Source organism: Chelmon rostratus, chromosome 15 (genome assembly GCF_017976325.1).
Source record: "Chelmon rostratus isolate fCheRos1 chromosome 15, fCheRos1.pri, whole genome shotgun sequence".
NCBI lineage: Eukaryota > Metazoa > Chordata > Actinopteri > Chaetodontiformes > Chaetodontidae > Chelmon > Chelmon rostratus.
In genome coordinates, this window is record NC_055672.1 from 17,043,180 (window position 1) to 17,057,634 (window position 14,455).

Consider the following 14,455-nt stretch of genomic DNA (forward strand, 5'->3'; position numbering starts at 1 on the left):
ATTTTTGTGTTATGTAAGTAGTTAATTATTTTAGAGATTTGTACAATGGCTTCAAGGGCTGAACATATGACCTCTCAGTTATGGGCTGAGCTTTTAATCCACCGGGACGCGATGAAGCTTTCTGGTTCACAATTTGAAGAACCCTTTCTTCTCTCTCTCTGCCTCTGCCTGTCCTTTGCCCCACCCTTGAGGAAGACAAAAACACTGTTCTCCCTGTGACCAGACAGACAGCTCACACAGCTTTGGTAACATCTTCCACATACTGGATAAAACTCCCTCTGCTTAAGTAAATAACTTTGCCATGTTTGTGTATAATATCCACATTTGGGGTATTTATCTAAACATTTGCTATGACACCTTCTCTGTCCTCCTTCTGAGTCACTTCAGGATGTTACTCAAGGCTTCTGTATTGGCTACCATCCACTGTTAGCCACAAGGGATGGCTTTGTGGAAGCCACTCTCTTCCAGTTTTTGCCTACATGGACTTCACAGAGAGGGTCACTCAAAGCGAGTGGCACAATGAGATCAGTGTTGAGGCATGGTGACGTCATGACAGCTTAATAGAGCTGGCTAAACAAAGTGCTTTGTCATGGAGCTTTTTTCCTGTGGGGGTGTATAGTTGATGACAGCACAGATTTGAACTGTGGAAACTAACTATAATCACAACCAAGCCCTTTGGTCAACGTGGGAAAGGAGAAAAAAAAGAGGAAAATAGAGCAAAAAAAAAAAATGCACTCATTTAACAAACACAGAATTATTCCGGGTGTGAATTCAAATTTTGTTAATTTCTATAGGACACAGCTTATTCAGCCTAATGCACAGGTCTAGGTAGCCCCCCAAAAATGGCCCTGTTAAATAGGGACACGCCTGGCACTGAGAACCTCACTACTGAGTGTAAGGAGGTGACATTGAGGAACAAGAATTCCTCTCTTGCTATTATGATGAATAGAATAGCTCTGATGCGTCCGTGGGCTCAAACTGCTTTCAGAGAGGAGTCCATTTCAGCTGAATCGAGGAAAGCGTGACGTGATTAAAGACAAATACTGTTCTGTTTTCATCTTGGCACACAGAAAGTTGAATAGAACAAAGCTGACCAAAACAATATCACACAATAATAATTTATCTCTAGAAAAGGCTAATGATCCTCATTCTAATGCACAGCCACAGACCATTCTACACTGTGCAGTGTTTAAATACTAACTCGCCTCTATAATTACATGCCCAGCCAGGTACGCTCCTCTTGTTTCCTACATAGTTTACTGGTTTCTCAGCCATAAGTGGAACTGAAAGCCAGAGATATTCTCCTCTGTGGGATACAGTACCATGATTGTTGTTTCGCCCTCCCAGAGCTAGGACCCCCCCTTCTGTCGCAAAACAGATCTCTTTAACTTCCTTTCCTGTGGTGTGAGACTACAACAATCCCACTTCCCACTCTGTGTGACATCAAGAGAAGGCCTGCCCCCTGTTGTGTCTCCTACGCTGTCATCTGTAGACAGGAAAGAGATGCTCAAACACAGATTTGTATCATTGCCTTCAGTTAACCCACAGGGAACATATGATGGCGATGTTGTTAGATGAACTGAACCAATCGCTGACTCCACATTAAAAATGGTATCATATCGGACTATAATGATCAAATATTGCACATATGTCTTTGAACCACTGTAAAATAATAAATTCTATGTCTAAGGCAGTCCAAGATGTAAAGGCAGCACCAGGCAGGCATATGGCTGTCAAAGTCTGTTCCAAGCCATTTCATAAGTTCTCTAGGTTTACAAGCATCCCCCACCCATTTCCATCTCACTGCCTTCATGGGCGGCAAAGCCACCCTATCCTACAGTCCATGCCAAAGGAATTACATTAAGTGCCACATTCCTGTCTTTTCCCCTCTAACCACAGCTCATATACTCAACCAACCTTGCAAAATGAAAACTCAGCTTCCTTAATTCTGATGTAGTCACCTGTGAGAAATACCAGATGGCACATTCTTGAGGGCATTTGAATGGAGACAAATGACCTAATTTTGGGAGTTTTACATAACGCAGGCTCTCATGAATAGAATAAAATATAAAGAATAACAAAGAAACAACAAATGCTCGTTCCTAAATTCCCAGAGTTTCTTTGCATCTCGTAAAGAAGCTGAACACAATAATTCATTTGTCTACTCTGCAGGAGCCACTTGCTGAGCCCACAGCCACAAACCATGTTTCACATTGCTGCCACACATTGCCTACAGAAGTAAGGTTTCACATTGGACACTAGCAATGTAACAGTCCCTTACCTTCTAAGGTGGTTCCTGTGCCCAGAAGAGGATCACCCACACCAGAAGAGTAGCGAGCACTAACAAACAGCTCATATTCAGTGCCCGGTTGGAGGTTCTTCAGCACAGCCTGGGTAGTATCTCCCTTGACGGATATCTCCTTCCTCTCACCGCCCTCAGAGGGTTTGAAGGCAATGCGGTACTGAAGGACATTTCCTGGAGCAGCCTGCCATGACAGTTTCATTGTAGATATGGTTTCATCAAAGACGCGAAGGTCACGAGGAGAGCCGCGGACTGAAAGCAAAGAAAAATGGATCAGACACTAATTCACATTCTCATTCATATCCACTTACTGTTAAAAAAAAAACCTTCCCAAAAGCACTGAGTTTATCTCACTCACCTTCCTTGGTGGTGCCATCTACTTGCATCTCGTCCCCCATGCCTGTCGAATATTCAGCTGATACAGATACACGGTAGGTGGTAATGGGGAAGAGCTCCTGGAGAACTATGGTAGTCTCCGTTCCAATAGTTTGGGCCTCCAGTATTTCTCCAGCACCACTCAGTGGGACATAGGAGAGGCGATACCTAATCACCGAACCTGGAGCTGCTTGCCATGACACCCTGAAACTGTTCGTTGTCTCCTCTGTAACTCGTAAGTTTCGTACAGTCCCTTGCTCTGAAAAAGAAACAATATTTTACATTCTGAATTTTCTCACTTTGATGACTGTTACAGAATTGGGTATGGTCCAAGTAAGTCTCTGTTACCTTCTAGAGTGGTCTCTTCACCAGTCAAAGGGAAGCTGTCTCCTTTGTCGTACTGAGCAAAGACGTTGACCTCGTAGGCGGTGATGGGGAAAAGGTGGGGCAGAACAGCTGTGGTGGTGTCACCAGGCACTGCCAAGGAAATGTAGTCTCCAGTGATGTCTTCAGCCTTGCGGAAACGCACCAGGTAAGACAGGACTCTGGCAGCAGGAGCTGTCCAGGTGGTACGGAAGCTTCTGGAGGTAATCTCAGAGAACTTCAGGTCAGTGGGTGGAAGCAGACCTGAAAATAAAAGATTACTTGTAATGAATGTCTGTCAGCAGTGCACAGGCCTAAATCATGTAAAATATACAAATTGCAAATTAGTACAACCACAATCATATTACACCGTGCATTTGTTAGATTTATGGGGCTCCTGCAGCTAAGTTTTATTCCATTCTTCTCTCTGTGTATTTCCTTGGCCATAATTACAACCTTCAATTACTGGCAGCAATAAAACACACAGCATTGCTGTAACCTTGTTAGACCAACAAGGTTAAAGCCACCAAGCTTGGAGTGCTACACTTACTAAGTGGCGTGTGTTTTGGGACTACAGGCTTCAGTATCAATATGTACATTGTGTGGTGTCATGCCATTCTACTGCTGTGTGGAACAGCCACAGCTCAGAGCTGGGGCGGCCTCCTGAGTCAGAATTATGGTCAAGTCAAAATAGCACCGGGGTTCCAGTCATTGTAGTGTTTTCAAACATTAAGTGATAACAAATGGTGTGTTAGAGCTCATTCAAGAAGCACATATGTGGTTTTGTGGTATGTTTATTGGCAGGCTATGGTCGAGTGAGCTGTTTAAATTTTGCCTGTGCCTCCCCTTGCAGCAATTCATTCAGTTTATACTGCTGTATTTCACTTTTTCTTAATTACATTGGCTCTTTGCCATTATTCCTGCTCCTAAAGACCGGGACAACTGACAGTCAGATGGTACAGTGTCTAATAAGGACAGCACGGAACAACGTAAAAGTACTAACATACTTGGCAAATGGCAGTCATCCAAAACTGATGCCAAGAAGTTATGGGCGTATTATGGGGCAACACTCCAGGTTATAGTTACGGGGTTTAGACATTATACCCTCGTACTTACTCCTCTTTTTGATGTTGAGCAGCTCCTGTTCAATCCTCAGACAGATGGACTGAGTCAGCTCCTTTGAGATCCTCTGGAAGGCATCAAAGTCCTCCACCTCAAACACATGATTGTCGGCCGGGGGATTAGCAATGGCCTCCAGCTCTGACCTCACTGCATCCTTCACACCTACGGCGAAGATCTCCACATCAATATTCCTCAGGTTGGTTGCGGCATCCTTAAATGAGTCGGATGACTTTCCGTCTGTGATCAGCACCATGACACGGGGAACATTCTGTCTCGCTCCACGGGCAGGGATAAAGATCTTCTCCCTGACATAGGTCATGGCCTTGCCGGTGTTAGTGGAGCCTCCACGGTAGGGGAAGGTGCGGACAGCTTTGACAACAGCACTTATGTCGTGGTGGGTGTTGAGGGCAAACTCAGTGTGTGGATCACGACTGTACTGGACCAAGCTAATCTGGACCTTGTTGGGTCCGATGTCAAAGGAATTGACCAGGACTTCCAAGAAGGCGCGGACTTTGGCAAAGTTTTGTAATCCAATACTGTACGAGCCGTCAACCAGTAGGACCACATCGGCTTGCACATCCACTCCCAGAGAGCATTCTTGAAAAAGGCAAAACAAAATGTGTTAATTAATGGTTTTGTATGGCTTCCATGTTGAAACAAGCTAACGAGTGAGGGACTTTGAGTATATCTAGTGTAAGAATAAGGAAATATGACACGTCATGCACAATAAATCATCTTACCAGTTGACACCTTGACAGGCTGGGTCTTCTCCATTGCCATGATGGGTTCACTAGGAGTCAGACCTTTGAGGGCATACAGGCTGATCTCATACTCAGTCTCAGGGGAGAGGTCACGGACATTGATGGATGTCTGGGTTGGCCCCATGTACAGCTCTTGGCGTTTCATTCCAGCAAGCATGGGGATGAGGGTGACCTTGTAGCCAGTGATATCACCCAGAGAGGCATCCCATGTCACCCTCATTGACTTAGATGCGATTTCTGTGACCTGCAGGTTTGAGGCCGGCTCCACCACTGGGGAATAATTGCAGGTAATTTATTATTACATGAGCTTTCAAGATGTATTCAGTATTAAAATGCTTGCTGGGCTGCAAGTTACCAATGACAGAACTTCTTATTAGGACCATTCTGTGTCAAGACTTACTTTCGTCTCCGCTGACCAGAGAGCTGAGCTGCTCATCAACACCAGAGCACACCTCTGTGATGATCTTTTTCTGTACTTCTTGGATCATGTCAAAGTTGGGAACATTGTACACATGTTTGCTGTGAGGTGTGGAGGCCATTTCCCTGAGCTCATCCTCATCTGCTCCTTTGATACCTGAGTGGGAAAATGTGAAGTACAACATCAACTCATATGTTCTTTAGTCAGTGGCTGCAAGACAGATGTGGTATGTTGTTGATGGTTTTAGAGTACTGCGCATGCTAGAAAAAAAACAGCAGTACTTGACTTTTATGAAGTCAAATGTGGATATTGCAATCAGTGGAAAATCAAATGGTTTCCAAGAACAGGCAGACTTTCACGTGGGAGAGCGCTATTCAACAAAACACTGAATAATAAACCATACCTAGGACAAATATTTCCACTCCAATGTTCCTAAGCCTTTTAGCATGCTCCTCCACTGGGTCCTGCGATTTTCCATCTGTGATGATCATGGCTACCTTAGGAAAAGTTTTCCTCGATCCAGCTGCCTCCGTAAAGATGTTTTGCAGGAGATAATCTATGGCATCACCTTGAGACAGAAATGCATGTGGGTGTTTAAATATTTGTTATGAATTCTTGCACTCATATGCTTATATCTCATATCATCACATTAAATCACTTTAAGGTGATAATCAGGTTTGCAGGGCAATCCATGTTGTAATGTTTAACATAAAATGAACACTTAAAATCACTAACAACCATGCAAACCCGTTGCAGCTTAGTTACTGTCCAGCAGAGTACCTGTCATAGTATTTCCCCCTTTGTATGGCAGGGAGTTGATGGCTTGGAGCAGGTCTCCTCTTCTGGTGTAACGGGTGAGGGGGAACTCTGTACGGGTGTCTGTACTATACTGAACCACAGCCACCCGCGTCTTGTCCTCGCCAATGTCGAAGGCCCCTGCCAGGGAGCCGATGAAACTGCGTATGTGCTTGAAATTTTCTCGGCCCACGCTCCATGAGCCGTCCACCAGGAAAACCAAATCTGCTATTGCGCTGACCGAACACTCTGGGCAAAGACAGTGGAGAAATAAGAGTCAGTCAGCTGAAAGATTCTGTAGCATGTTTTGATTGATCCAGATTAGGAAAAGTTGAAGTTTTACTACCAGTTAATGATTGGTATAAAAAAAAAACTTTGCAGAAAAGTCTTTATGTCTAAAATAGCAATTTCCAAGCCAGAAATGTGCCAATAAAGGTATGGAAGCAACAACTTGGTCCTGGACCAATATTTTCACACTGGCCCATTTCTTCTCCCGTCTGTCTAAATAAAATAAAATCCCTGACAGTTAGTTGGATGGCTCAGAGATATGCATTCTAACATCAAAGGAAATATCAGCCATTGCCAAACAGTGGGCTGGTATAGTCATTCCAGCAGACAGAGGCAAAAATGTGGCTTTGTAGACTAAACATTTAGCAGAGGTTCCACCAGCGATGTTTTATACTTTCAAATCCTATGGGACTAAATCATAGATGGAATTCTCTGGAACATTTAAGATGACCCTTTTGAAATAATTGGCAGGGTTTATGTGGATGGACTTTAATCCTCATTCCCCTCGGACTCATTGACTCTAAATTCTGTTCCTCGCATCTAATAAGGTTTATTCTTAGAAGGACTTCTCTTTCTCAAAGTTCCCTACCCTAATGTTGAAAAAGATGGCATCAAAGTGCGGGTTTAGTCCAACAATTTGGGTGGCTGTGAAAGAATTTCTGAGTGTTTAACCATGCATGAGGGTTTAGGAGAATCTGAAAGTGTGGCTATAATTTCCAGAAAAATCAACATGTGGGGAAAAAAACGAGCATATCCTCTTGTAAATCCACACAGATTGGTCTCATGACAGGAGCAGAGAGCAGTTTGACACCAGATTAAGAACTGCCACATCTTTTAACGCTTCTGGAGAACAGCATGACCCCAGGTGGCACAATGAACACGTCATTGCTTCACAACCCCCTCCTGCTTCCCTCCACTCTGACGCATGACAGAACCCTCGTCTCCTAGCTTCAAGCCTTCCTTTCCTTTTTTCTTGACGTGCTGACTGGTTTCAATTACAGGAGCCAACATGCGCCCTCCTCGTCACTGTCAAATCCCTGTCTGCTTACTCTGCGACAACCCCGATTGAAGGCAAAATGTACTGAGCAAATTATTCCATGGGAAGAAAAATAATACGATGACAGTCACGAAGGGAAAAAATCGAATATAAAAAGGAGTGGAAAGCCGTGTGGACGGGCCCTGTTCAGATTTTGGTTGACACCAGAGTAAACATACTCACTGATCGCATCTGACGGCCTCCTGACACGTCCGCTGGTGTTACTGGACTGGACTGAAACACAGGAAACACTTGGTGAGTTAGCACCACACATCGCCGCCCCTGCCTCACTGTGGGCTTTTTCACAGCGGAAAAAGGCAAGAAAATCAACACATCATAAAAGCTGGTCAACAGGATCAAAACCACATGCACACAAACACGCGTCTTTATGCTGCATTAGCTATAAACAGCGAGGACCTCAAGAGTCCGTAAACAGATGCGATTTCTTTCCAACGTCACATGTGGCTGGACGAAAACGCAACGTGGAATAAGTTATTCTCGTCTTAAGGGGGAATGACACTTTCTCTAGCACATCACTAGCAGTGGAATTCCCTCTACACTGATATTGGTGAACATCTCTCATAATTTATTCTTCACATCACGCCATTGAACATCAGCATATACAACAAAAGAGCAGTTTACTTCACTATTTAAAGAGAAATTTCTACAAGTGTACTTTTTGCGCTTATGTGCATGTAAACAAAGTCTGACCTTTTACTTGCGTCTTGCTCAAAAGTAATTGTGTACTTTTTTCAATTGAATATGTTTATGGTGCCGCTTTTCCCAAAGAATCTAAATGAACCCATAGTGAAATATGTACTTACTGGTCAGTTGTCCGAAGATGGGAATGCTCTCCTCTGACCCATCATAGGAGTTTATGGACACTGAGTAGTCCAAGTCAGGGGTCAGGTCAGTGATTGAGGTCGTGGTGGTATATTCATTGAGGGTAAAGTCTCTGACTGCTTCATCTAGGAGAGGGAATTTAACAGTAAATCAACTATTGGGGTGTATATCCAAGTGTACGTAACTGTGTGTGTATACACTGGTGGGTTCAGATGACGTTAAGTGCTGACTTCCTACTGACCTGCATCTGATACAACTTGTATTCTGAAGCCCTCTATCCTTGACGAGGGTCTCCTCCATGACATTTCCACTGTGTTTTCATTTAGAATTTTAAATTTCAAGTCTGAGGGGGGTTCCACTGCAAACAAGAGGCGAAACACTGTTAAATCACAACAAATACAAACATGCGCACGAATGTGGGTATATTTATGATCAAATCAAAGTGAGGCATTTTCAGTCAAGCATTCACATTGATCCCAACAACAAACACTTCATGGCTGAAGTGGACTTCGTTCGTTGTTGGGGACAGACACATAACACTGATGTCCGTTTGGGAGGGTGACAAGTGAAGAACACGCGACAACATTGAAAAAGTGTGAGAAGCCATTTTGGAGTAAAATGGCGTTTGTTTGAGTTGCTCAACCGAGACGGCCAGCAACTCAAGCACTGGCATACACAACATGTGCACGACATAACTCTACTCAGAGTGCAAACACGGAGTGAACCATCCAACGCATGCTGAGTGCAGTCATTACAACGCATGCCCCGACCAAATACTTAACGGCTTTTTTTTTTTTGATGGAGTTGATCTCGGCATCACAAAAATACAACAGTGACTTCATTCACACGTTACCGATTATACAATGGAATCAAGATTGCCATGTAGTTGGTGAGGTAACTCTCGACAGAATTGAACACCATATGTTATATATACGTTGTATATAAACATATTTCAAAGACAAAAAGTGGTTTGTGGTTTATTTGGTTAAAACTCTTTACACAAGTGAGTGGCACACATCCATTGCAAACCTCTTAAAAAGAATACACAATTCGTCGCTGGAGACCCTTGTGTACTTTTTCATTGGCAGCATAATGCATGAGAAGACATAAGAGAACAAAATTACTCTAGACACTGAAAAGACTGTTCGGATAAAGAGAGTGTGCACTTGAAAATAAATACAGGAAAACATATACAGTGTGACAAGACCACGCGCCTTTACACTTGACTTGATCACAGCGTCATGCATCATGTACATGAGAAAGTTGTTTGGTTCAACAACTTTGATCGACTGGACGGTAGTTTCCATGTACAGTTGGGACCACACAGACAGAGATGACAAACATATTTTAAAATGATACTCTTTCTTACAGCTTCTAGGCTTACCGAGCCAAGGGAAAGGGCTAACGTTAGTGAGTGCAAGTGTGTTAACATTTAGTTTGTGTCCTTCACATGCATAAAAGTCAAATCAAAGTAATTGAAGAGTCGTGCCAAGTAACTTATTGTCATTTAAAAAGTCTCGTACAGTTAGTTTTAAATATTCAGCTAAACTAAATTCTTGTTATGTTTCATGCGACCTGGCTTAAAAGGTTATGCTATTATGTACCAAATTAGTGTTTGATGAGAAAACATTCTTCATAGTGATAAAATGAACAATTGAAAGACAGTAGAAGAAACATGATGAACAAAAATACATTTTGTAAGAAAATTCAAGATGTTAATGAAGTTAGCATGACGTGCTTTGTACTGACATTTAATGCAATGCCTAAACTATCCAGAGAGGTACTGCGGGCAGCATACCACGATGGGGATGATGTAAAGTAGATGAGCATGCGCTAGACCGTGAGGGCAAAGCAAAGGGCTTCGCCATGTGGGTGCATGCCAGCTGCTGAGTAAGAATGAGAGCGCCTCGGGAGGCAAGAATATCATTGTAAAATACACTTGGAGGAGGAAGCCATAGCTTGGGACACACTGAATGCACAGGCAGATGACGAACAGGAGCCCGAGTAATTAAAAACTGGGATTGGAGGATCACCAACCTGGCATATCAACTCAAGGAGCCCCGATGGACTGCGTTCCCCCTGAATTCTCCACGAGTACTCATCTCCAACACCAAATGGCTAGGGGTATGGAAGTGTGAGTGGGTGTGTGTGTGTGTAGGTGTGGAGAAGTTGGGGGGTGGGTAGCGAGTAGAGGGGCGATGGTCGGTGGATTGAAGCATTTGAATAAAAAAAGCTTTGGACAGGTCTTCGCTTGCATGATCCACGCACCTGCCGCTCCCACGTTTGTTCACGAGCGTGCCATTTCAAATTGTTAAAATTTCTTTGACCATATGTCCACCTGGTTTTAAAATACACCTGAGGAACAAAGGCGGTTTTGTCAAAATAACCATCTCCGGTCTGTTATTTGGACCTCGCGGCCGCTCTTGTTATATGGACGTCTGACCATCAGTTCCTAATAAAGGACACCTCCGGCTCCCAGGGGCCAGAGTCTGGCTACTGTTCTGCTCGCAACCTCAGTCTCCAGCCAGGCAGCTATCCTGGCCTGAGCCGCTGCCAGGAGGAGAGACCAAGAAGAGGAGGAAAGAACACCGACTCTCCCAAATAGGCAGGACACATGCCAAAGTAATTCCGCAACATGTGCTGACATTAAACATTACTGCATATTAACTTTCCATATGTATTGCAACTCAGCGTTTTTGCGAATGCCCGCAAAGCAGCCCGAGAAAGGCTCTTTGTCTTTGTCTGCTGTCTGAGGATTAATTTGCTATTCTCGTATTTCATCTTTCCATTCCGTTAGCGGAGATATGTGAGAGTAGACGTTAGACTCCCCCCCCACCCCCCCACCCGCCAGAGAGCTTTCAAAGGGAAAAAAATCAGAAGGTTTCCATACCATATTTCCTTATTTGCCATCATTTTGGATTAAAAAGTCTGCATATGAAATTACTTTGAGTCATTTTCTGTCAAAACTACCGACAGATTGTTAACAGTCTATGACATGTTAGCTCGTGTTGCATGTACAGCAAAAAGTGTTTAACAGCTACTAAAACAGTAATATTGAAGAATAAAAACAGAGTTGGAAAGTTAAGTTTTTCAAGTGCAGTTTTTAAGCACTTCCATTCTCCTTGGATATTTCCTTTTAGAAGACGATTGTACCAATGAACACTCAACGAGCAATTTGAATGACTTCACTTTTGTTACTTACAGCAAATGCATTACCTCTACTTTTTACATGCTTTTAATGTTAAATGCAGTTTTAACGTTTTGATGTATTTCAGATGGTTGTACTCCACTTCCACCATTGTACTATTACATTGTTTCACAAGTAATTTAATGACTTAAAACACTGTATTCACTTACTGCTGCAGCCACTCTAAAAACCATTTCAGAGAGATTTACACAGGTTTACAAGATCCTGCTACAACCTAGGCATAATCATAACAACTAAACTATATGTGATCCAGCATTTAAATGTCTAACTGCCAAAGATTTGGCAATCTTCCAAATTTTGCTTTGGAAAAAGTGCAGAGGCTTGCTACATAAAATTGAAACAGCAACAGCCCTGCTTAAACATTTATGGGGAAACATTTAGCCATGAAATGACTTTTGTTCTACTCTGTGCCCTGCTGTGTAATGCATTTAATTAGAAATTGGAAATGACATAAACTTCAGTGCACTTGGTGTCTGACATTTGCCAAATCCGAATGAGAAAATTGCTCCTGAAGTATTGGTTTAAACCATCTAAATTACAGCCTAAATACGAGTAAATGAGATCTGGATTTGGATTTTACATCAAAGCCAGTAATGAGTCCTGACAGACAAATCTGACAAAATACGCTGCAAACATGGGATAAAAGCATGACAGTCATCAAGGAATCAGTCGTGCAAAAGTCACATAGTCAAATAGCATACACATGAAATAAGAATAACTTTATTCGGTTTATCAATACAAAGAGTTCACTGTCTATGTGTAGACATTAAGGTAAAATCCTAATCCCTGGAACAAAGTCAACCAGTGGAGATAAATAAGTGAAGGAGGAGAAGCGGGAGATAAAGAGACAGCGTGGGATAGTGTATGTAAGAGGACTGAGGCCAGGTGGTTTCATTTACCTTGAGCATCTATGGAGGATATCAGGACTGCAACAAAGGCAGCCGTGGCCAGAGACAGCCCTATCTTCATGTTTGGCCCTTTAGGGTCAGCAGCGCATCAACCAGTCTGAGGACAAAGAGAGAAAACGTGTTGAGGCTGCAGATGTATGACACAGTTCACTTAGTCAGTGCGGCGCGACAAGGCACCACATGCAGAGGATGGATGTTTGTTTCATTTACTGCTGCGTCAGGATGGTCTTATTTAGACTGAGGAATGGCCAGTTTGCCTTTAACTAAAAGCACATGCAATGTAACAATGCAACATGCGCGGAAAGGCTCTGCTTAATCATGGGTTTTTTTTAAATATGAAATCAGCATTGATAGCTCTCATTATGTAATCACTGCTTTCCACTATGACAAAAAAAACAATGCGAGATCCATCTGGACTCCTTACATAACAAGTGCCACACCTTGCTGCCTCCCGTTGACGCCCGCACCCTGAGGTGGGTACATGCTGAGTGGCATACTGTGGTTATTCAGTAATGAGGGGCTGAAGGAAACACTTCACCACACGCTCATCTGTTTGATGTTCATTAGCACAATCTAGAAATGCACTGCCCTCCAGCTGTCCTGATCGCTTTGGTGGCTGGCCGTGCCACTCACTGGTTCTCACTGACTTTATCCCTCCAGGGATGGGGTCTGGATGGCCTTATAAGGTCACCAAAAACTCAGCCTGTGATATCATAAGTTACTTCACTGTATTTCTGAACTGTATCTGAATGTGTAAAATATCTTGGGGCATCTTGATCGCAGTTCTTTTTGTACAAATCACATATTGTTGCATCTCAGATCTTAAAGGTGCCTCTCTAACTACTCTTCTTTGCTTTGACTATCTCTTCAGAGTCAATGACAGAAATCAACGAGGTCTTTTACATGAACTAACCTCAGGTAGTGGATTTAAGGTTGCTATAATGAAATCACTAGTCCATCTGAACTGGAAAATCTCGTGCGATGTGGTTGCCTTTTTTTCCCCACAAAGCAGAAGCGGACTGCATCCACACAGCATCGTCTGAGCTCAGGCTCTGTGATCTTTAGCACAGGCTGTGCGCCCCGCCTGGTGCACAAGCACCAAAACTGCAGCCAGATGAGCTGAAACGGCTCTGATGGCCCCATCAGACGCAATCGGAGCTTATCTATTTTAAATTAGTAAAGTCCACATAAAGTATAATATTCACCCTTGTTGCTCAAACACTGTATCTTACATTGATTCCGGTTTAGCTCCAGATATCAAACCAGTGGCTCATCGTTGCAATTTCATTTAATTCAGTCCAGCCTCTTTTAAAACTTCAATAAAAAGCTACACTGAGTTATTTATTGCTTGTCAAATAACGTTTCTTCATGCATCTAACAAGCAGTGATTAGATTTTTTTTTTTTTGGAAAACGCACAACAGCACAAAACTGCGATTAAATGGCAACATCCTCTCAAATTTAGTGGAATATAAATGACTTATTGCTATTATTCAAAATGCAAAAACAAACAAAAAATAAACAATTTGCACTAGATAAAAATGCGTCTACTCACCTATTCAACTCCCCACAAAATGAATCGACCAAATGTCAGAGCAGCCTGCTTGAAGCCTCCCCCTCTGGAAAGTAAGAGAAAAGTCTCAGGAGCTGCGGCTGGACCCCTCTCTCCTCTCTCTGGCTACTGGAAGCTCCTCCAGCAGATGTCCAAGAAGGAAAAGCCTCTTTCCAAGTGGGAAGAATCTTTCCACCATCGGCTACTTAACAGGGGGGCAGTTCCCAACTCTCAGTTTACCATCATATGGGCTTCTTACGAAACCCCTGCCCGTCAGTTGATGTATGTCCCCCGCTAAGACCGATCCGCTGTTTGGAAATTACATTTTTCCCTGCATTCCTTTGGTCTGGTGATTTAATGAGTTTCCAGTGCCAGTGTGACTTTACAGCAGTGCCACAGTTGGCCAGACAACGCTGAGAGGGGGAGTGTTTTATATGCGCAACAGGCAACTTTGGCTAGTTTATTTAGGCTGGTCAGATGTCAACT

General features: G+C 43.1%; 1 protein-coding gene across 4 annotated transcripts in view; it reads right to left on the reverse strand.

Moving 5' to 3' along the window:
- The window catches only part of col12a1a (collagen, type XII, alpha 1a), a 55,602-nt gene extending 41,449 nt beyond the window's left edge, over window positions 1-14,153 (reverse strand). For 3 of the 4 annotated variants that reach the window (XM_041953184.1, XM_041953183.1, XM_041953185.1), the window contains exons 1-13: window positions 13,973-14,153; window positions 12,411-12,516; window positions 8,545-8,661; window positions 8,285-8,428; window positions 7,644-7,694; window positions 6,122-6,385; window positions 5,745-5,909; window positions 5,324-5,497; window positions 4,903-5,193; window positions 4,157-4,759; window positions 3,026-3,304; window positions 2,661-2,936; window positions 2,282-2,554 (exon numbers count right to left, since the gene is read on the reverse strand). In XM_041953184.1, the coding sequence (XP_041809118.1) occupies window positions 2,282-2,554; window positions 2,661-2,936; window positions 3,026-3,304; window positions 4,157-4,759; window positions 4,903-5,193; window positions 5,324-5,497; window positions 5,745-5,909; window positions 6,122-6,385; window positions 7,644-7,694; window positions 8,285-8,428; window positions 8,545-8,661; window positions 12,411-12,480 (2,707 nt within the window). In that variant the 5' untranslated portion in view covers window positions 12,481-12,516; window positions 13,973-14,153. The remainder of the gene's footprint in view (window positions 1-2,281; window positions 2,555-2,660; window positions 2,937-3,025; window positions 3,305-4,156; window positions 4,760-4,902; window positions 5,194-5,323; window positions 5,498-5,744; window positions 5,910-6,121; window positions 6,386-7,643; window positions 7,695-8,284; window positions 8,429-8,544; window positions 8,662-12,410; window positions 12,517-13,972) is intronic. The other variant, XM_041953186.1, reaches the window with a different exon arrangement.
- Window positions 14,154-14,455: the final 302 nt, after the last annotated feature.